This window comes from Hibiscus syriacus, unplaced genomic scaffold, assembly GCF_006381635.1.
Source record: "Hibiscus syriacus cultivar Baekdansim isolate YM2019G1 unplaced genomic scaffold, ASM638163v2 tig00111059_pilon, whole genome shotgun sequence".
NCBI classification, from domain to species: Eukaryota; Viridiplantae; Streptophyta; class Magnoliopsida; order Malvales; family Malvaceae; genus Hibiscus; species Hibiscus syriacus.
Window position 1 is genome coordinate 1,237,283 of NW_024062966.1, and position 23,942 is coordinate 1,261,224.

Sequence of the window (23,942 nt, forward strand, 5' to 3'; positions counted from 1 at the left end):
AATATATTTTAGTAATTAAATTTTCATTTGTTTCAAATCATACCTAAAGTTTAGTTTTTATTTCATTTTAGTATCTCACTGTTGAAATCTTAATAAGTCTAGTATCTAAACTATCAATTTTTGACCATTTTAGTACCTAAGCTTTCAAAAAAAATTAAAATTTAACGTTAAATTTTGAATTAGGGTAATAAAATGAAACTAAAACAAAACTCTAGATATGATTTTGAAAAAAATTAAAGCTTAGATACTAAAACGAATCAAAATTAATAATTTAAGTACTAAACGCATAAATTTACCCAACAAAATAATATTTTACTACTTATTTTAAGTTTAAATGATTGGGTTGGTTCACACGTTTACTTACAAATCTCTATTCGATCTACTTGATTTTTTGTTTTAAATTATTTTAAAAAGAGTTGGTCCACATGCTGTCAAATTTGTCTTGAATACTTGTATGGATAATTTTAGACGTCGTTTAATGGTACATGGATGGATGAGAATGATGAGATGAGATAAGCTGGGAGTTGTACATGTACATGTACATTTGCATGTGCATGTGCATCGGGGCATGAGCAGCTGCATTCGCCAGCCAGCAACCGACGCAAACCTCTTTCTTTTTTTGTGTTTTACAGCTTAAGAAGGAATACTTTCAAACGGCATCAAGTAGGAGCATATAGAGAAAACCGAGAGAGCCTTGTTGGGGATGGATCCTTGCCCACCACAACCAGTCAAACAGAGAAAGGCAAATGACTGCTTTTACTTAATTTCAATTTAGATAATAGATTGTTATTATTGTCAGGTTTCAATCACTTGAGCACTAATGGTTTTTAAAACTTTATGAACAGGCCCGAAAGAGGCATTTACAAGACCAGTGGGAGGTAATCAAATAGAGAGGGGAAGCATGGGGGCGCTAGCAAAGCCACAAAACAAGGAAGAGAGAAATGTGGAAAGGATAGGCACAACGCCAAAGAGATTTGACCATGAGATAGACATGAGTCGGATGACTAGCTTCGATATGATGATGATGGAGCCCCCTCCACCACCACCACCACCTACTCCCCCGCCTCCACATCCACCTCCACCCCCTCCTGTACAACTTTCTGAGAAGGTCATTGTGAAACCCGTTGTGCCTGATGAAGTAACTGCAAGGCCTTCTGCCAAAACTCCAAAGACATCTACATTTGCAAAATCTTTCACCGTTGCAGCCCTACAGCGCTATACAAATTGTTGAAATGTCAAAGCTTGGAGAAAATTGGTTCAAGTTAGGCACCTAATATTGCAATGTCAAAATTAGGTGCAACAATGTCAAAATTAGGTGCAACAATGTTTGAAAATTAAATGGGTAAATTACAAACTTTAGTCACTAAACTTTAGGGTATTTATAAGATTAGTCCTTAAGTTTCAACTATAAATACCCTAGCTCATTTAGCTTCAAAACCATCCCAAAGCATTCTAGCTTTCTTCCAATACTAGAGAGATTTTAGAGAGCTTCTTGAGAGTTGTTTTCTCCTTTTTATCTAGAGAGAATTATCATTGTTCTCTCCTTGGTAGATCGAGAGAGGTTGTAATTCCTATTTTCTCATAGTGAAATTCTTCTACCGTTGCCCGTGGTTTTTACCCTAAATATTTTAGGGGTTTTTCACGTAAATTTTGTGTCTCTTTTATTTTCATTTTTATTTTCTCAAATTATCAGTTGCGATTTTGCTCTATCCGATAGCTGTCTTCCGCAACAATTGGTATCCGAGCTAGATTAGAGTGTGTAATATCTGCTTATTGTCTTTGTGGTTGCCACCAAAAGGTGGATCCTCCAACATAAGAAAGTAAGAAGGTATTACCCATTCTTTGAAGGTTCCAGAGAACTATTCACGATAGTGAAATAGTGGGAGCTATCCGTAATAGAAGCTATGACAACGAAATTTGATATTGAAAAATTCAATGGGAGAAATTTCTCACTGTGGAAATTGAAGATGAAGGCCATCCTGAGGAAAGACGGGTGTCTAGCGGCTATCAATGAAAGGCCGGTGGATTTCACAGATGACAACAAATGGAACGAGATGGACGGAAATGCTATGGCAAACTTTCATCTAGCATTAACAGATGAAGTATTGTCAAGCATCGAGGAGAAAAAGACAGCTAAGGAGATATGGGATCATCTCACCAAATTGTACGAGGCCACATCGTTGCACAATAAAATTTTCCTTAAAAGGAAATTGTACACTCTCCGTATGCCAGAATCTACTTCAGTGACAGAGCACTTAAATACACTGAACACCTTATTTTCTCAGCTTACATCCTTAAGCTGTAAAATAGGAGAACAAGAACGTGCTGAACTTCTACTTCAAAGTCTACCGGATTCGTATGATCAACTCATCATCAACTTGACAAATAGTAATGTCACCAGTCTAGTCTTCGATGACGTTGCAGCTGCTGTTCTACAAGAAGAAAATCGGCGCAAGAACAAGGAAGACAGACAAGTAAATCTGCAACAAGCAGAAGCGTTGACAACGACGAGAGGGAGATCAACAGAACGTGGCCAAAGTAGCAGTCACAAATATGGTAGATCGAAGTCCAGAAGCAAAAAGAATTTAAAGTGCTACCACTGTGGAAAGAAGGGTCACTTGAAGAAGGATTGTTGGAGTCTCAATAAAAACTCCAATCCACAAGGCAATACCGCAAACACTTCAGATGATGGAGATGCTCTATGCTGTGAAGCGTCAACTACCGTGAAAGGCAGAAAAAGATTTGCAGATATATGGCTCATTGATTCAGGAGCAACATATTACATGACCTCAAGAAGAGAATGGTTCCATCATTATGAACCTGTCTCAGGAGGATCTGTGTATAGTTGCAATGATCATGCCTTAGAGATCATTGGCGTGGGAACCATCAAATTGAAGATGTACGATGGAACAATTAAAGTTGTTCGAGATGTGCGGCACGTGAAAGGCCTGAAGAAAAATTTATTATCCTACGGATTATTAGATAATAATGCAAGCAAGATTGAAACACGGAAAGGAATCATGAAGGTGTTCCATGGAGCGCTTGTGGTGCTGAAAGGCGAAAAGATAACAGCAAACTTGTACATGCTGAAGGGAGAGACTTTGCTAGAAGCAGAAGCCTCTGTCGCCTCATGTAGTTCAGATTCTGCAATGCTATGGCATCAGAAACTTGGACACATGTCAGAACGAGGAATGAAAGTTCTTGTGGAGCAAAAGCTACTTCCAGGCTTAACAAATGTAACACTTCCTTTGTGTGAGCAATGCATAACAAGTAAGCAGCACCGGTTGAAATTCAACACATCAAATTCTAGAGGCAAAAGTGTTCTAGAATTGGTTCACTCTGATGTATGGCAAGCACCGGTTACATCCCTAGGCGGAGCAAAATATTTTGTCTCGTTTATTGATGACTACTCCAGGAGATGTTGGGTGTACCCTATTAAGAAGAAGTCAGATGTGTTTGCAACTTTCAAAAACTTCAAAGCGCGGGTGGAACTTGATTCTGGAAATAAGATCAAGTGTTTCAGAACAGATAATGGAGGAGAATACACAAGCGAAGAATTTGATGACTTTTGCAAGAGAGAAGGCATCAAAAGACAGTTCACAGTGGCGAACACTCCTCAACAAAATGGAGTGGCAGAGCGGATGAACAGAACCTTGTTAGAAAGAACACGAGCAATGTTGAGGGATGCAGGCCTAGAAAACTCATTCTGGGCAGAAGCAGTCAATATCGCCTGTTATTTGGTGAATCGAGCTCCATCAACTGCAATAGAGCTGAAGACACCAATGGAGATGTGGACTGGTAAACCAGCTGATTATTCAAACCTCCATGTATTTGGAAGTATTGTGTACGTGATGTACAACTCCCAAGAAATTTCGAAGTTGGATCCAAAATCCAGGAAATGCAAATTCTTGGGGTATGCTGATGGAGTAAAGGGGTATCGCTTGTGGGATCCCACTACCCGCAAAGTGATCATTAGCAGGGATGTTATCTTTGTAGAAGATAAGCTACAAAGAAAAGAAGACGATGTTAGCGCTGAAAAGTCAGAGACTACTCATATACATGTGGAAAAGGAGGTTGAACAAGGAGATTCTTCTGAAGCAGAACCAGCTCATGATGAACAAGAACTAGAGAGTTCTGAAGCTCCAATAACTCGTCAATAAGATCGTGTGAGAAGACGTCCCAATTGGCACTCAGATTATGTTATAGAAGGTAATATTGCATACTGCCTTTTAACAGAGGACGGTGAGCCATCAACATACCAGGAGGCAATAAACAGCTCAGATGATTCATTATGGATGATGGCGATGCAAGAAGAAATCGAAGCCCTTCATAAAAATAATACATGGGACCTTGTGCCACTACCACAAGGAATGAAGCCAATTGGTAACAAATGGGTCTTCAAAATCAAGCGAAATGTTGACGATCAAGTGGAGAGGTACCGTGCAAGACTGGTGGTCAAAGGATATGCTCAAAAAGAAGGTATTGATTTCAATGAAATTTTTTCTCCTGTGGTTCGACTAACAACAGTTCGAGTACTCTTGGCAATGTGTGCTACATTGAACTTACATCTAGAGCAGCTAGATGTTAAAACAGCTTTTCTTCATGGAAATCTTGAAGAAAAGATTTATATGCTCCAGCCTGAAGGTTTTGAAGAAAAATAAAAGAAGAACTTGGTTTGCAGGTTGAACAAATCTCTGTACGGTATAAAGCAGGCGCCGAGGTGTTGGTATAAGAGATTTGATTCCTTCATTATGTGTCTTGGATACAACAGACTTAATGCAGACCCTTGTGCTTATTTCAAGAGGTCTGGTGATAACGATTTTGTTATATTGCTGTTGTATGTGGATGACATGTTGGTTGCAGGACCCAACAAAGATCATATTGAAGAATTAAAGGTACAACTAGCTAGGGAATTTGAAATGAAGGACTTGGGATCAGCAAACAAGATTCTAGGGATGCAAATTCACCGAGACAGAAGTAATAGGAAGATTTGGCTTTCACAAAAGAATTACTTGAAGAAGATCTTGTCACGATTCAGCATGCAAGATTGTAAGCAAATTTCTACCCCTCTTCCTATTAACTTCAAATTATCCTCCAGTATGAGTCCTAGCAATGAAGAAGAGAGGATGGAGATGTCCCGAGTACCGTATGCATCAGCAGTGGGAAGTTTAATGTTCGCTATGATATGCACAAGACCAGACATTGCACAAGCAGTGGGAGTGGTTAGTCGGTACATGGTGAATCCAGGCAAAGAGCATTGGAATACAGTAAAGAGGATCATGAGATACATCAAAGGGACCTCAAATGTTGCATTATGTTACGGAGGATCAAACTTACTAATCAATGGGTATGTAGATTCTGACTATGCAGGGGATTTGGATAAAAGCAAATCTACAACAGGATATGTGTTCAAAATTGCTGGTGGAGCTGTAAGCTGGGTTTCAAAATTGCAGTCAGTTGTGGCTACATCCACAACAGAAGCAGAATATGTATCAGCTACACAAGCCAGTAAAGAAGCAATTTGGTTGAAGATGTTATTGGAGGAGCTTGGGCACAATCAAGAGTATGTCTCTCTGTTTTGTGACAGTCAAAGCGCCTTGCATCTAGCAAGGAATCCAACATTTCATTCAAGGACAAAGCACATATGAGTTCAGTACCATTTCATTCGTGAAAAGGTGGAAGAAGGGACAGTAGATATGCAGAAGATCCATACCAAAGACAACATAGCAGATTTCATGACGAAGGCGATCAACACTGATAAATTTACTTGGTGTCGATCCTCTTGTGACATGTCAGAGACGTAAGCAACATGATGGTACAAGGTAGAAAGAATGGTGTGAAGATATGATTGTTCCAATCAAATCTTCAAGTGGGAGATTGTTGAAATGTCAAAGCTTGGAGAAAATTGGTTCAAGTTAGGCACCTAATATTGCAATGTCAAAATTAGGTGCAACAATGTTTGAAAATTAAATGGGTAAATTACAAACTTTAGTCACTAAACTTTAGGGTATTTATAAGATTAGTCCTTAAGTTTCAACTATAAATACCCTAGCTCATTTAGCTTCAAAACCATCCCAAAGCATTCTAGCTTTCTTCCAATACTAGAGAGATTTTAGAGAGCTTCTTGAGAGTTGTTTTCTCCTTTTTATCTAGAGAGAATTATCATTGTTTTCTCCTTGGTAGATCGAGAGAGGTTGTAATTCCTATTTTCTCATAGTGAAATTCTTCTACCGTTGCCCGTGGTTTTTACCCTAAATATTTTAGGGGTTTTCCACGTAAATTTTGTGTCTCTTTTATTTTCATTTTTATTTTCTCAAATTATCAGTTGCGATTTTGCTCTATCCGATAGCCGTCTTCCGCAACACAAATAGCTTTTCTCAAGAAAATCTTTTAGGAGGTGGCATGCTTGGAAGTGTCTATAGGGCAGAACTTCCGGGTGAGAAGGTAGAATTGTTGATTTTAAACTGAATTGATTTCGTTAGAAGCATGGTCTCATTAACTAGTTTTCTCCAAGATTATGTATTATTGTGTCATAGGCTTGCTATTGGATGATAAAAATAACGATGACAGACTTAACACGTTTCGAGTTAACTTGGTAAATATACATCTGGGTCATCATAACATATTGCTAGTCAGTTTTATACCTTCTAATTCCAATTTTTCTTCCCTGCTTCCTTCACTTGCGTAACCCTGTTTTACACATCTGCATATATGCACAAGTTGCACTTGGGCATGGTGATATAGCTTCTAAAGACCTTTTAAATGGTATAAATGAATCAAGCACCTTCAGATTCTGATGCATTATCTTGTAGTACGCGCTTGTAGCTGCTTGCCGTCAAGAAACTGGAGAAGAGAGTTGCAAGCCAGTAAAAGGATGATGAATTTATTGAACTGGTAGAAAATATTGATCGAATCCAGCATGTGAATATTGTCAGGCTCATGGGTTACTGTGCAGAGCATGGTCAAAAGCTTTTGATCTATGAGTATTGCAGCAATGGATCACTGCAGGATGCACTGCACTCTGATGATGAGTTTAGAAAGAAGCTTTCATGGAATGCTCGTATTCGGATGGCTCTTGGAGCTCCGAGCCTTAGAGTAAGTGATCTGGTGTTGTTTCATTCTATTCTAGTATGTCCAGCGTTAGAATTTCAATTGGTTGCTTCTGTGGTTGGGGCCTTTGTTTAGGTAGATCGGGTATAATCATTTACATTGTGCAAATGCTTAAGCATGATCCTATGAAGGAGTTACATTAAGAAATTGAAGCCGGTTATAGCTCACTGCACTTGCTTATGAAGAGTAAAACTGTAAAAACAATAAATCTAAGCCAATAATGGGGTGTAAAATAAAGTAATTATGTATAGATCAAAAGGAAGCAGTGAAAACTGCAGATGAGAGGTTCTGTGATGAACCCTTTTCTCTTTTTGCAACTGACCTTTCAGTTCCAATTAGCTTTATGCTGGACTGAAAAAAAAATGCATTTTTAGGTACTTGACAAGAAATAGGAGGAGAAGAAAAAAAAATACACGTGCATTTCTTAGATATTCGTATTGACATGACTAAACAGATATACATTCACAGTTTCTTCCTGGTCGAGACACGGAGACAAATAAACACACTTCATTTTTGGTGCACACCATTTCAGTCCTAATTTTCTTGTTTTATATGAAAAAGGTACATGCATGAGGCTTGCCAGCCACCTATTGTACACAGAAATTTCAAGTCTGCCAATGTTCTCCTCGACGATGATCTCAATGTGCGTGTCTCTGATTGTGGTTTGGCTCCATTAATAGCATCGGGTTCTGTAAGTCAGGTAGGTTTAAGCTTGTCATCATCTTATTGTTGACTTTTTGAACATGATACATTGGTAAAGCTTAAAACTTTAATCGACTTCTATAAGTTTTCATATTCTTATTAAGACTGTTTGCAAATGACAAGCTGCTGTCTTACAATTAATTGGATGAAGGGAGAAAAAAAAAGTTGAGACAAGATGACAACATTTTTCTAGGAAACATAATTTTGAGGAAAATAATTTGCGTGACTCGGAAATATTGTTAAACAGCAGTGAGTCGGAAGTATTGTTTAACAGGTTTCAATTGTCTGGTGCCCTATGATACTATACTAACATTTCTTTACCTAAAACTGTTCCACTTTCAGTTGTCAGGACAACTACAATCAATTTATGGCTATGGAGCGCCAGAATTTGAGTCTGGAATTTATACTTCTCAGAGTGATGTCTACAGTTTTGGTGTATTTATGTTGGAGCTCTTAACTGGCAGGAAATCGTATGACAGGTAAATGGCGAAACCTTACTGCAATTATCATCTAGTGTCCACTTGAGATTATCTGTTTAATTTAATTTTGTTGAAAATGTTATTCAGGAATAGGAGTAGAGGAGAACAATTTCTAGTGAGATGAGCAGTCCCGCAGCTCCATGATATCGAAGCTTTATCTAGGATGGTTGACCCTTCTCTCATCGGAGAATATCCTGCTAAAGCATTGTCGCGCTTTGCTGATATCATTTCCCAATGTGTCCAGGTGAGAATAGCATCATTAATATGCTATATATGTGTTTGTCGCGCGCACACATAACTATATGCTATGTAAGCATACGAAATTTGGGTTGTAGCTCTCTTTTCCTCATAGTACAGGTAGAATTTCTATGTTCCTGTCTAACCACGATTTCCTTTTGCAGTCTGAACCGGAATTCAGGCCACCGATGTCTGAAGTCGTTCAAGATCTATTGGACATCATACACAGGGAGCGTCCGAGTAACGAATCAATTGGAGACTGACTTGTGTTATGCAATAAACCTTATGGATTAGTTTATGAGCGGAAGTGACAGCAATTTGATCTGTCAGACGTTGATCGGATAAGATACATCCATTGTAAAAGGGGCAGCAGGTGAATGCTCCTACTAACGTGCAACCAAGCTTGATCCAAAGCTCTTGCGAAAGAGGAGTTATTAAGGCCGTCATGTAGGAATTCCATTGGTGTGATCAGGAACAGTGAAAGTTTCAGGTATGTTAATTTGTAATCATTGTATTGTTCATTAAAATCATGTAACAAAGTCTTGGGTATGGCATTAGATATGCTAACCATTTGTTTCATGGGACTATTATTTTGTTACTAATTATTCGTTATGATTTTGTTCCCATTTCATTTTGTTTTTGTTTTCCCCTGAAATGATCATTTGTGGACAACATATGCACATATTCTGGAATAGATGACATAGATATTGTCCATGATTTTATTATAGCATTTACATACCTATGTATGTGTCCTGAATTTGTGCAGATTCGGATATTCATTAGGTGAATTCAGATTAAATTGATACGCATTGCTTTGTTCTCACCATTAGATGACATCCCTTAAGCACATAACATTGTTATCTTCAAGGCATATCCATCAAGTTAAGAACCCATTTTACTGGTAGTCTCAACCCAGCTTGTGCCCTTAATCTTCTTCACTCCTCTTTCTTCCATTAGCTTCCTAACCTTTATAGCATCGTTCCATCGTCCCACTGCTCTATATGTATTTGCTAGGAGAACGTAATTCATATGATTGTCAGGATCCAGTTCGATCATTTTCCGACCGATCCGCTCTGCAGTACTGGAACTTGCACTACATGTGCAAGAGCCAAGAAGAACAGCCCAAACGGATGAATCATCTCTACACCATGCAGTCTCTATCAAGTTTTCAGCTTCTTCAAGTAATCCAGCACGACCCAAGAGGTCAACCATGCAATTGTAATGCTCGATTCCGGGTTTAATCCCGTATTCACCGGTCATTAAGTTGAAATAATGTTGGCCTTGATCAACCAAGCCAGAATGACTGCAAGCGAAAAGAACTCCAATGAAACTAATACAATCAGGCTTAATGCCCTCCTTGATCATCTCATCAAATATACTTCGTGCTTCCCCACCTCTTCCATTCTGAGCAAACCCATAAATCATCGAGTTCCATGATATCAGATTTCTGTTAGACATCTGCATGAAGATTCGATGGGCGAAATCGATACAACCGCATTTTGCGTAAAGATCGACTAAGGCCGACTCTACAACAACGTCTCTCCAACCACCCCTTCTCACATACTGGCAGTGAACTTCTTTCCCTTGTCTTACTGCGGCCAAACCTGCACAAGCACGGAGAATAGTTCCGAAACAATAGATATCAGATTCATCCATTTCCCTGAATACTCTAATGACAAATTCGTAGTCGTTATTATGACAGTAAACACCAAGCAATGCAGACCAAGAAACCGAATTCCTTTTCGGCATCCTATCAAAAACGCGCCGAGACTCATCGACCAACCGACACTTTCCGTACATGTCAAGAAGACTGCTCTCGACAACCACATTTCCACAAAGTCCATAGGTAATGACCTTAGCATGTACTTGCTTCCCTTGTCTCAACCTCCCTAAATTCCCACAAGCTGTCAATACCGTCCCAAATGTAAATCCATCAGGGTTCAACCCATGATTCCTTTGCATAAAATAAAAGAACCGCAATGCTTCTGCATGCAAATCGTTCCTCGTGAGAGCAGATATAATAGAAGTCCAACAAATAGCATCCGGGTCAGGCAATTCATCGAACAACTGGCACGCTTCATTCGACTGCCAATTCCTCCCATAAAAATCAATCAACGCACACAAAACCACCCGATTTGAATCAAAACCACTCTTCATAACCACCCCATGTAAGCACCATCCAAGCCTGGACTTCCCAAGAATCGAACACACCTTGATTATAGAAGATATGGTGAAGGCATTCGGCTCAACTCCCAATCCCACCATTTCCGAAAACAATTCAAGGGAACACTCAGGTTTACCAGCTTTAATATACCCAGAAACCATTGAAGTCCACGAAATAACATCTTTAACAAACAACCCATCGAAAACCCTCCGAGTTTCTCTAAAATCAGGACCCAACTTAAAATACAGAGCAAGCAAACTATTACCCACAAAACGATCCGTGTCGAGACCATATTTAATAACGTGGGCATGGAATTGAAGCCCGTGAAGGAAAGATTGAACATTTGTGCAAGTTTGCAATAGGGAAGCGTATAGTAATGGGTTATTAGAAGGGAGTGTTTGGGTAGGAACGTGTAGAGTGTTTAAAAGATGGATTGCATGGAAAAGTTGAGCTGACCTGCAAAATTGGAGGATTTGGGAATATATATCTGATGGGTATTTGATGGGGTTTTCGGGATTTAAAGAAGCCAAAGAGCAGCAACCGCGTTTAACGAAGAAGAGCTTCATCAAATGTCTTCTTTAACGCTCCTTATTGCTACTTTTGAAGCTGTTAAAATGTACCCGCCCTATTCCATTCATATTTTCCAATGCAATGACCTTCTGAAATGTACGAGTGGCTCTGTACGTCGATAAAGTTTTTTTTAATAATTTAATAAGAATAAAACGTTGGTAAGTATTTTTAAATATTAATTTAATTTTTTAATTTATTTAAATCAAAGTTTTATTTAAAATTGATTCTAAAATATCATATTTTCAATTGAATAAATTTAAAAATAATATTTTTTAATTAGAGGTGATTATTTGATTGAATTGGATCGAGTGAAAAAAATTAAATTAATTGAGTTTACGAGCATCAGTTTACCATTTATTTTTTGATTTTTTTAAAATTAAATATATTTTTTAAAATTTATTTATAAAATTATTGTCAAAATTAAAACTATACACTATTATAATAAGTGATTTAAATTAAGGCTGTGACTATGTTTTTTGTCGCATTACGTTTACCATAGTTACAGACATAATCAATATTATACGATCACTAATTTTTTAAAAAATATAATTATTTTTTAAAATTTTACTATAAACAATTAATAATGAGATTATTGATTCGTTATTATTACAATTAATTGTTACTCGTTAGATTATTATCACAAATCCATCATTATTAAAATAATTTTAATTCATACCATTATCTTTTATAATAATAATAATTTCTAACGATACCATATAACTATATGCAGTAATAATGATTTCATCACACAATAAATCCCTTATTACATAATGTACTTGCCATCATTATTAGGGACACGAAATAGATAAGACACTAATACTGAGTGACCTTAAGGAATTGCTTGATTCATGAAATATAAGATTATATTTAGGAATAAAATTATTGTAATGTTTTATTACTTGACGTATTTGTGAGAATGTTATATTATTTTGTTTGGTTTATTTGATAGAAATGTAAGAATATAGTATTTGATTGAGGGAATATAATATTATTAGGATGTATATTTTAATAAATTGTCATCTTTCTGATATATTTTTTAATAAATGCAATTCTTAATATTAAAATAAAAATATTTTTATGAAAAATCATAAAAAAATATCTTTTATTATTTCTAATTTATAGATTTTTATTTATAAAGTTTTAATTCATAGAATTTATATATTTTCTTTTATAAAATCTAAAAAAACTGGGTAGAATAAAAGATATATCATATATTCATTTTTTTGATGCATAATGAAAGAGAATCGAAATTCTTTTAGGCTGCCAATATTGAATGTTCAATGTAGCTAATATCTTCTTGCAGTAATGTTTTTAAATATTATGGTGATAGAGTATAAATACGAACTTTAAATTGTTGAGACCATATTGTATTTATCATCAGTATAATATAATTTATTAAATCATAAATATTAATTATGAGAGAATAAAAATAAATTACATGATTTATTATAAAGTTTAAAAGAATAAAAGAAATAATAAGTTTAAATTATCCATTTATTTTGGGATAATCTTGTACAAAATCATAGGAATTGTTAAATACTTAAAATGAAGGAGAGAATGGGATTCCCATAAATCTAAACAAAAAATTAACTGTTTGCTAATATTTCATTATTTTTTTAAAGATAAATACACCCCCTCAAACCAATTAATTGTCGCTAAACACACCCTATCTCTTACATCTATATACGTGTACGGTTCAGATCCACGTGCTCTACACGTGTCGTTAACCTACAGGGCCACCTGTAACACTTAAACATCGAGTTACTTTTTTCCCATACTCATGAAAGAAATGCTGAAATGGTCAAAATCAAACACCCAAAGTTGCTCGGCCTTTAACCCTCCCCTCTCTCACCTATATTATGTATATATATATCTGCCCCTACTTTCTTTTTCCTTTAACAGCTAAGTGTTAACTATTGGAGACCACTGTTCTTGGAAAAGAATTATAGAGAAGACAAAATCATGGTATGTTTCTGTTTTCTGGTTGATCAGACAAAGGAAATGAGCAAGAGTAAGCCGGCGGCAGGGTTTTGCTCGAGGTGCGGTGGAGGTGCTAGTGTAGCCGATATGAAAACTCGTACCAGGTTTTGCTACGTCCCCTTCTACTGGAAACCTTGGAAGGCTATTGTTTGCACTTTTTGCGGGGCGATTCTTCGATCTTACCGTTGAATGAATGAATATCCACGGCCACGGGAGTTATAGTGCGGCTGTACCGGCTTTTGTTTTTCTGCAACTGTTTCTTTTTCCCTTTTGGCAAGGGTCTAACTGCGAATTAGAGACGGATAATATGTAATATCTTCATTCTTTAATAATTAGTTGAAGGAGAGTTGTCTCCTCTTTTTCATCCACATTTGACATTGCGTTTGTTGCAGATTTCTGCTTTGTAGTTTTGCACTTGCTGATAATGAAAATTAACATTTCTCTTAATAGTGTAGATTATTATGGCTTTCATACATAACATCGAAGCTGTGGACAACACAACTTGGGTGGTTAAGAACGTGAATCATTAATGAAAACAGGCACCCAAAATGCAAGTTGATATCTATTGAACCGACCATGTTCAATGGTCTGCTTGATGCCCTGCCATGTTGGGAACTCAACTCTAGTGGCTGAATGCACAAATTGAGTCTCATTGGCAAAGCGTTTCACGTAAACCCAGGCTAGCTTAATTCAAAAACCATTAAATACACGCATGCCATTGTTACTGAAACCCAAATGTGTATAGCAGTTGGTTAGGAGGTTAAGTCACACCATTCTGGCTACCTTACACGTTTAGCTCTCTCCCTCTCTTTCTATGTGAACACGGATTGGAGCGTTAAAGACAATATTATTAAGTTGGATAACTTTAAACTTTGAAATAACTCGTAAAACAGATATGAAAGGTAAAACACAGTTGTACTGAAGTTAGAGAGTGAAGACATTAATGACATGGGTTGTACAAAATTAAATGAGGTGCATGTGAGAAAAGAAGAGCATAAAGGGTGTTTTGGCTTCTTTTTTTTGTTGTTGCAGTGAAATGCTCATTTGGGTAATTATACAAGACAAAACTAGCTGTTCATATTGAATTCTGAAGGTAAATGCAATGGCAGAGGCAGCTACATGCTAATAAATATTACATCATTTATAATTTTATTATTATTTTTCAGGTTCATGGAATGGTCCCCATAAGGTTACTTCTCCTCTGATTCAGTGTGTTTTACACGTCATGGTTTGACAGGTAAAATCACCTCTTAGGTTTAATTTTTCAAATAGGATAAATTGATCCCTTCACTATACGAACAAGTAAAAAACATTTGTTTATATCCAAGCATTTGTTTATAGCCATGGATACGAATGGCAACATGTAGTTTACAGTATTTAACAACAATATGATATTTCATTCACCAAAGTTCTTATTGAACTTTATTTTTATATATCTGATAAAGAGCTTCATCAATTTTCGTAGAAAATTATCATTTTTAACTATAAAAGACTTGGAAAGGAAATCTTATCTGATATTATCTGATACTTGTCCCATCCCTGACTTGACCCAAGATAAAAGTCAGCTCCTCAGCGTGAATATATGTATATATATTGTTGAGAATTGAAGATGGATGGAAGAAATCAACTGTATAAAAAAATGATGAAATGAAAAGGGGAAGGCAATGGCAATGTTGGTGAAGAGTTGCCATGTCTGGTGAGTTGAAGCATAACCAGCAGGCAATGAATGAGAGGGGGGTTGACTTTAAGGCTGTTTTATTCTTACACAAACCCTTTTGACCTCTTCCAACCAACTTGTGGTATTGTCTGTCTTGCACTTTCCCTATGCATGCCGCGCTTTTTTTCAATTACTGCACACGCTCAATCTCGTTGGAAATCAGGTAGCAGCTGCTTATACAAGATGTTAACTCTATTCTCTACTCTGAGATCGGCTGTGGCGGTGTTTAAGGTTCACGGTTATAATTACGGATGAACATAAAATTTTATGTTAGAAAAACTAATTTAGAAAACTCTAAAAATTTGAAGGAAAAAAATAAAACTTTTAATAAAAATCCAAATAATAAATCTATAGTAAAATAGAATTTAAAAATTTTAAGGGGAGGGATTACTATCAATCGATCCATCCCTAGTTGCTGTCACTTGAGAGTTGGAAGGATTGTCGCCGCCGTGGCTGGTGCATTAAGCAAAAGTGGCGTCCACCTTTCAACTATAGGCTTTTTTTTGGAAAATAAATAAATAAATTTTAAATAATATCTCAATTCTTAAAATAATTATAAACTTTAAATCTGGAAGATTAGTTTGGTTATTGGGAAATACATGAACCTAATAACAATGAAGTTTTTTTTATTAATTTATGGATTCTCTAACCGAATTATTTAATAATCAACTTTAACGAAGTTACCAAAAATAGACTAACAAGTCTGATAAACTGATAGAAATATCAACATCTTAATTTTTTCCGTAATTAGACCAATAATTACATGAATCATCATTTATTTTTATTGAAAAAGAAAATAATGAAAGGACAGATAATCGAGTGGTGAATGGCGCAAGGAAAAAACCGTGAAAACTGAGCTTACAGCCCAGCGTTGAGATTGAGAAATATCCGCTCTTCAATTCATAGATATGGGCTTTGAATAGTGAGATAAAAGAAGAAAAAACAAAATAGCAGAGCAAAGATGTAAGCATGGTTCAAATTTAATTAATTTGAAGTTCTAAAACCAGTCGACAAGCAGAGCATCAAGGCTACACTAGGACTGGTAAACTTTTAAAAGTCTAATAACACGAAACAGGAGAATTTATGTCTTTTGGGGGGGGGGGGGAGGCTTTGCTTTCCTTCTTCAGTGGATGTGAGCTCAAACCAAAACAGCATAAACCCATCCTCTTCAAGCTTTGGCATTCCTAGTGAAGTCGGTGCAAGTTTGGCAACTGCAATCACTGAACCTACAGATTTCACACCCGAAGCACACACAGGTTGTACAGCCCTTGCATGTCGGAAAAAGGGTGCAGCCCCTGTATACCCTGCGACTTGCTCGTTCTTCTTCATCGTCGCAAGTTATTCTGAAACCGCCGAACGAAATCAAAACAATAGCCATCTCTAAGCATTTTCTAAACGATCGTCCCCCCACCACATTCAATTCAAGAAAGAAAATATGCAGGTATTCAAGAACACAGCTCAGAACATTTCGGTCTCCTCAGCTAATGAACAGAATATAATGAATATTCAGGAAGATTATAATTTTAGTTTACTTGCCGACTAAGAGCATTTTTAAGCGAATCTGCCAGCTTCTCTAAAATGCTATCAATGAAACAAAACTAGCAAGCATATCAGGGAAGACTAATAAAAACTTAAGACATCTACAAGCTTTCCTTGAGAACGACACGTCTATCTCACAAGTCACTATCTAAGTGTTACAAGAAGTTATATAAATAGACTCTGACCATTTCACACAATGGAATAAGGCTTCAATCGAACTGCCACACAAAACAATAAGGTTTACCCTCTCGTTATGGCACAAGCAATACACATAGGCACACAATCGAATGAAGCATTGTTAACCAAAACTATACTTCACATGCAGTGCTAGTTTTTCACCAAAATGACGTCATGTTTCTCAACATTAAATCAACAAATCTTAAAACTGAAAACAAGAAAAGAGACAACTCCAAAAGAAAGGGTTAAATGCAGATATGAAAAACAAGTTAAGCAAAACATAGTTCATAGTACAAGGAAAGAATGAATCAATCATTAGTTTCCAGTAGCCACATAAAGATATCACATGAAAAGGTTTCATGTTAGAAAAGTAATAGAAAACAGATAATGGAAAATAATATTGGAATCAAAACTGCTTTGCTACCACATGCATTATCTACAAAAAAAAAACATTTCAAAATTTTGACAACTGAACCAACTCCACAATCATGTTCTAATGACTGATACGACAAATCGAGAATATCAATAATTGGCTGGCAAACCTGTCATATGGAAAATCCGAACATTTCCAATTCACATCTGCTAGAGCATCATGGTGAATCCGACATTCTTCTTTTGTTCGCAAACGAAATCTTCTCTCCTTGTTACACCTGCTACAGCGAACAAACTCCTCACGATGACAAACTCTTCCGTTAAGGGATCTGTTAGTACCATTGGCATTTTTAGATAACTGGTTGTAGTATTTCAGTAATGCAGTCTTTGATAATGAAACCTTCTCCCCATTAACTATCACCCAAACGTTATTTTTCCACTTTCTAGCCGTCTCTCTTCCAGAATGCTTCTCAAACGCAGCAGGAGTCAACTTGTCTAGACATTGAAATTAACATTCACACAATTAGACAATAAAAGAGGAACAAAAAAATAAAGCTTCTATATTTGTTAGTAAAATCAAAAAGGAACTACGACAATGTGAGTAAGTTGAAAAGATGGTATCTTATGACCAGACACGGGAAGGTTCTAACAAACAGTGAAGGCACAGACAGCTCAAGCCAGTTTCAGTTAAATTTAGTTGTAAGGAACCTGACCATATAGTGCTGCCACCAAACTCACCTTGCCCTTTTTACAAGCCCCAACATGAACAAACGTAAAACAGAAAATTGAAGTGTATAACTAAATTTTCTTTTAGTTTGACATGGGTACTATTTCTTCCTTTATGAACAAACACACAGTTTCCTAACATACCTAAGGTTCCTACACATGCATATATAATAGGCATGCAACCCACTTCTAACTAGAAATCCTTTGAACAAGAAACATTTGTAACACTAATCACTGATCAAACTGCAAAAGTTGGCAAATGTTTTAAGCATTTATTTTTGTCAAACTTGTTTTCCTCGACAATACTGTGTCAATGATAAATATATTGGACGCAATATCATGGAGTAATATGCTGAAGCCTTAAATTAATAGAATCTGGCTAGTAGAAGTACTGTTCGAACCTCCGAGCCAAATTTGTACTAATTTCACATGGCAGCATCATGTAAAGAAAAGCACATGCACACAAAAAGAACGCATGAAAGAGGACGTTCATCTCCATATAAAAATAGTTATCCTTGTAAAAAGATTACATGAATATGCTTAAAAAGCATCCCTCCCAGTTACACTTCACAAATGGCATGCCATCATCCATATGGACACATGTTTCTCGACGAGTTTTACTCTGTCTAACGACAAGAAACAGAACTGAAGGTTTGCAAAAACAGATGCTGAAAAGATTACATGAAAGACTTTAGAATCACAACAATAAGCAATACAATGCGGGCGTTATTATGAAGATGCAACTCAGTGACCTTCGACCAACAAATGAACAGACGGAGTGTGCCAAAATAGCACAAAACACGACCTTGTTGTCCTACAACCAAGGAAAACCAAGTCTTTGAGACAAAACAGCATACACATAAACTGTGTCAATAAGAAAACAAAAAACGGAAGGACTCAAGCCCTCAACCATCCACTTCTCACTCTATCAAAACCTCGATTAAATAAAAAAAGCGACACCCTTCAACGTCAAATGCACCACAACTTGAACAAAACACGCATTAAGATGCCAACAAAAAAAATCAAAACCCAAGTTCCCAACAACATCAAAGGTAGATAGATGAAAAGAAAGAAGGGATAAAGGAAGAGAAAGAGACAGAGAGACCTTCATTGCAACCAGGGGTGCATTCACAGGTGATTTCAAGGTCACCGTTAGAGAAAACCCTAAGCCTGCCAACGGCATCACCATATCTATGACTGGTACACCCACATGTCACTTCTATAAAATCTATTCCTTTCTTCAACCCACTCACCTCTATCAACTCCTCCTCGCTAAAGATCATCGACCCGCCCTCTCTTTCTACTTCATTCTCCATTTTCTTTCTCTCTCTAACAAGAACCCCTCCCCCCTTCCCCACAGACACACGCACGCTCAAACACTCTTTCTCCTTATTAGGTTTCCGGTAAAGAAAGTGAACCCAGAAACCCCCAAAGAAGAGAGAAATCGAATATGGGCTATAAAGTCTAAAACGAAGGAAGGGGTGGAAAAGGTCGAATCTTTATGGGATTACGCCCGGAGATCTGGTTAAGAATACGTTGCAATAGAGAGAGAGAGAGCGGGGAGGGTTTGGTGGTGAATGAGCTGGACAAAGTGGAAACAATTAAACAAATGTCGTGGGGCGAATGGGAGAGAGGGGGTTAAAGGGGCTTAGGTGCTACTTGCATGACATGATATGATATGACATGACATTTAGGGACGGACAGAGAGAGAGAGTGAGGAGCCTTTGGTTTATGGAAAAATCCCTCTCGTGGGGAAGGAGACATATTTATTGAAACTAGTGTTGCCCCGACTTCACATTTATATACTACTCGCCTATTCTTTTCTTTTCTCTTTCCAATGCAATTTCAATTCCTTTTTTTTTATTTTATTTTTACAGTGAATCAACTTTTTAAAATTTCACTGTGCCTCTTAATTTCTGCGTTGCGTCATTCTGCCCCGATAATTTAATCTTATAAGCCACTCCCCTACCTCAACTGTTGCTTCCCTTTTCCCTTCAATTTTGTACAATATAGAAATTAAAGATTCTTTCCTTTATTTGTTTAATCCCATAATTTGATCTATTTTTATTGAATTTCATGATAAAAAATATTTGGGTAAATCACAAACTTAGTCACTTAACTATTTATACAGTTTTATTTTAATTATTCAACTATTTTTAAATTATACCTAACGTTACATTTTATTTTTATTTTAGTCATCTATCGTTAAAAAATTAACAGAATTACTGACATAGTATTTTTATTTTTTTTCAATGATGATGTGATATTATCTTATTGTGATACATCAATATCATCGTTAATTTTTTAATTGTGGGTGACCAAAATTAAATAAAAATATAACATTAGGTATGATTTAAAAAAACAATTGAGTGACCAAAACAAAATCACATAAATAGTTGACTACTAAATGTGTAATTGACCCTAAAAATTTGATTTTTTTAAAAAAAAAATAATATCTTTGAATATTAATTCAGGTCTATGTAACTATAAGATAGCCGAAGGTCTCTCAACTTACAAAATAACAATGTAAGTACATTTAATAAGAGTAAAAATAATGCATTGGATGTAATGAAAAGAATAAGTACACTGAATATACTTGGTTAAGGCTTTATACATGAATTGTTAAACCCATTGTAAACACTTGCAGATACATTGATCTAATATGTAACATCAACATTGATATTGCCATGGAATACACTGCTGAGTTCAACTCTTGCCGATTACGAGTAAGGGTATATGAAGGTTGTTGGACTCGGCATTTAATATACGTTATGATATGAGTTGTCATGCACTTGGACTTTTCAACAAATACTGAATATGTTTTCTTTATGATATAAGATACAAGAGCCTAGCCTTGACAACCTCATGAACCACAAGCATGTGAATGTGTTAGAATCGTATTCTATAGGTTCACATTCTATGGTGGGTGCATCGAAATTCTTTTGTTCAACTCTTAAAGCTTTACTCGAAAAATGTATATGTCAAGTTTGGAATTGGAGATTTCTTATTAATATGAGGACTAACACTGGTGAGTTCAAATTCCTTTTGACCAATCCAATTTACAATATGAGAAGAATTAATGTTATTTTAAAATAGTTCTTTATAAGATTATTATAATTAAGATAAACTACGTATTTAGTACCTAAATCATCAGGTTTGACTCGTTTTAGTACTTAAAACTTTTAATTTTTATTAAAATCACACCTAACGTTTAGTTTTTGTTTAATTTTAGTACTCACCGTTAAAAATTTAACGCGTTTAATATCTAAACTATCAGTTTTTGTCAATTTTAGTACTTAAATTTTTTACAAAAATTCAAAATTTAACGTTAAATTTTGAATATAATTGTTAAAATAAAACAAAAACTAAACTTTAAGTATGATTTTAAAAAAAATAAAAGTTTAAGTATTAAAACAGACTAAAACTAATAGTTTAACTACTAAATGCATGATTTACATGTATAATTAATGTGTTATTCGTGATAGGATTGTATCATCAAGTACGAGCATGGATAAATATTTTGTCGCGGGGATAAGTGGTATTCTTTTTCAAATCAAAAATCAATCAAAAGGAGACTATGAACGAAGGCCTTTATTTTTCTACAGAATTATGACATAATTATTATGTTTGATATTTTGTACTCATTTTACATATAGTTATTTTAATCGATTTTCATGCAAATTTGGAATTGAATATAGGGGCAAGCTTCAATGTCCAACATTCAACAATACATTTCGAACCCTAAATAAAATAAATAACATTAAAATATGTATAATTATATAGATTAAAATTTCCATAGCATGTGTATCAAATAATTATTTTTATATATTGTATTCTAATATTAAATCTTAACACGGATCAAATCACCTCAGTGATTAAAAGATTATTGTTATCTCTTGAGGTCTCTAATAGTGTATATGGCTTGTTATATTTGTGTTGTAATTGTTTTAGTTTGTTGGTCTTAGGTTTTAATAACTGGCCTATTATAAATTTTCTTGTAAGCCTATCTCTTTTACCCACTTGAAATGAATCAGAATAGTTTCTCGTTCAGTTATTATTTCCTTCCCTCTTCACTTAGTTATTCCCTCTTCTTAGTTCTTCTTCTCTGAGTTTTAATCTCCGAGCACCAGATCTCCACATGGTATCAAAGCTATGTTTTGGTCATCTCTGATGCTCAATTGAATAGCGTTCAATTTTTTTAATGTTGATTTGGTATGTTTTGCTCTTCCTTTCTCCTTTCTCATCTTATATATTGCGGGAATGGGTTCTCATTCGACGAGTTGTAGTGCTTGTTCAACTTTTTGACTTGTGAATTTCAAGATTTGTGGTGGTATTCTAACTTTCTCCTCTTCTAATCTATTAATTTTTTTTTTGTTGCGTCTGATTATTCTTTGTGCCATATCATGATCTTTCTTTGATGATCTATCTGATTGTTATCTTATTTGTTTAGTTGTATGTTATGCTGTTTGGTGATCTATTTTGTTCTCTATTGCTTTTATTGGTGATTCCCTGTCTGTCAATAACTAATATTACTTCGGATCAAAGTCAACTAGATGTCAACATCTCTAATGAGTCTAATAAGTTATTTTCTACTAAGATGATCAATGTTATCTTAGATTATCAGAATTACTTGTTGTGGCATTGATAAGTCTATCTTACTATTAAAACACATAAACTGCTTAGATATATTGACAGTACTATTGATCCTCCTCCTGAGCACATAACTCATGAAGGTCAGGTAATTAAAAATTCTGAGTTTGATTTATTTGAAGAGCAAGATGGTGTTCTTGTCTCTTGGTTACTACCTACTATTAGTGAGATTGCTTTACCTCATCTAATAGGACTTAATACTTCTGAGATATGGCACACTTTGTATAGTTTGTATAGTAGCAAGACTACATTTATGCTTATGTTATATCATAGGTTGTTGCACTCTCAAAAGAAGAGTGAACTTTCTGTGAAATATTATTTGATGTCCATTAAAGTTGTGTGTGATAATCTGGCCAGTTGCGATGAACTTATCTCTAAGCATAAGAATACTACTGTTATATTGAATGGTCTTTTCCCTGAGTATCAGGCTTTGATTATTGTTGTTACTTATGGTTTTTCTCCTACTGATCTTAAGACTAATAGAACTATACTTTTAGATCTTGATGTTGGACAATATGAATTTAATAATCAATTAATACCCCTATTAATTATTTTGTTGTAAATCATTCTACTCATCAATCTACTGGTTATAATAATAATACAATGGGAAATTCTAGTTCTTCAATTCACATTGAAGGGAATGGTTATAATAACAAGGATAATGGTAATAACAGTAGGGCATAGATAGAGGTAGGTTCAATTCAACCAGGACTCAATGTCAGTTATATAGAATGATGAGTCATCTTGTTGAACTATATTTTTATATAACAATTAAGGTAAAATGTTTTTGGACTTGAATTGAATTTATTCAAAGTTTTCAATGTTTTCAAAAATAATTCAAAGTCCTTAAAAGTAGATTTGAGCACAAAATGATTTTCCTGGACTAGAAGTATTGATATTATTCTTACAGTATCGATATTGTTCATATGGTACCGATACCAAAGGTAAGGGAAGTATCGATACTCACAAGGTAGTATTGATACTACCAACAATGCTCAAATTCCAGAATACAAAACTGGTACCGATATCAAAAGGGGTATCGATACTACTTTGTATAGTAATATCGATACCATAGCCATAGCATCGATACCATCAGGCCCCAACAGCTAGTAACGGCTAGTTGATTTAAATATAAACAAAGGTAGTACCGATACTCCCTTTAGCAGTATCGATACTCTCTGTTCTGGGCAATTTTATTTTGCACGTAAATTAATCCCCAACGGCTCCAAAACACTCTCAACGGCTAGAAACGACCACAACAACATTCCAACATATAAATACAAGTTGAGGACACCTGAAGAAGGGTTAGAACACCTATCCAAGCAATCAAACACAAGAGAATAGCTTTTTACTCCATATTCCAATTATCTTATAAATATTTATGTTTTAGTGAGTTAAATTTTGTAAACACCTACCTTAGATAAGTTTCTTTGTTTACTTCTTTTATCCCTTTGTAAAGGTGTTTTGGTTCTATCTTAGCCAAGTAAAAAGATAGGAGTTTGTAAAGGTTATCTATTTG

General features: G+C 35.5%; 3 protein-coding genes and 1 pseudogene across 3 annotated transcripts; 2 read left to right on the forward strand and 2 right to left on the reverse strand.

The window, feature by feature from the left end:
- The first annotated feature begins 530 nt into the window (after nucleotides 1-530).
- LOC120151462 lies at nucleotides 531-9,154 on the forward strand (annotated as a pseudogene).
- A 193-nt stretch (nucleotides 9,155-9,347) lies between these two features.
- LOC120151552 (pentatricopeptide repeat-containing protein At1g03540-like) lies at nucleotides 9,348-11,283 on the reverse strand. Its single transcript, XM_039163962.1, has one exon. It carries the CDS (start codon nucleotides 11,256-11,258, stop codon nucleotides 9,411-9,413), a length of 1,848 nt encoding a protein of 615 aa, XP_039019893.1. The 5' UTR covers nucleotides 11,259-11,283; the 3' UTR covers nucleotides 9,348-9,410.
- A 1,909-nt stretch (nucleotides 11,284-13,192) lies between these two features.
- LOC120151535 lies at nucleotides 13,193-13,482 on the forward strand. The gene has a single exon (XM_039163953.1). It carries the CDS (start codon nucleotides 13,225-13,227, stop codon nucleotides 13,429-13,431), a length of 207 nt encoding a protein of 68 aa, XP_039019884.1. The 5' UTR covers nucleotides 13,193-13,224; the 3' UTR covers nucleotides 13,432-13,482.
- A 2,558-nt stretch (nucleotides 13,483-16,040) lies between these two features.
- Nucleotides 16,041-19,403, reverse strand: LOC120151532 (protein ULTRAPETALA 1-like). The gene is made up of 3 exons (XM_039163949.1): nucleotides 18,879-19,403; nucleotides 17,218-17,542; nucleotides 16,041-16,302 (listed from the first exon to the last, which is right to left on the reverse strand). Exons 1-3 carry the CDS (start codon nucleotides 19,087-19,089, stop codon nucleotides 16,128-16,130), a joined length of 711 nt encoding a protein of 236 aa, XP_039019880.1. The 5' UTR covers nucleotides 19,090-19,403; the 3' UTR covers nucleotides 16,041-16,127.
- Nucleotides 19,404-23,942: the final 4,539 nt, after the last annotated feature.

Coding starts and splice junctions, on each gene's coding strand:
- LOC120151552 (XM_039163962.1), bottom strand. CDS start 11,258: ATGAAGCTCTTCTTCGTTAAACGCGGTTGCTGCTCTTTGGCTTCTTTA.
- LOC120151535 (XM_039163953.1), top strand. CDS start 13,225: ATGGTATGTTTCTGTTTTCTGGTTGATCAGACAAAGGAAATGAGCAAG.
- LOC120151532 (XM_039163949.1), bottom strand. CDS start 19,089: ATGGAGAATGAAGTAGAAAGAGAGGGCGGGTCGATGATCTTTAGCGAG. Junction 17,543..18,878: donor CACCCCTGGTTGCAATGAAG/GTCTCTCTGTCT, acceptor TTCAATGTCTAG/ACAAGTTGACTCCTGCTGCG. Junction 16,303..17,217: donor TCGGATTTTCCATATGACAG/GTTTGCCAGCCA, acceptor CGGCGGTTTCAG/AATAACTTGCGACGATGAAG.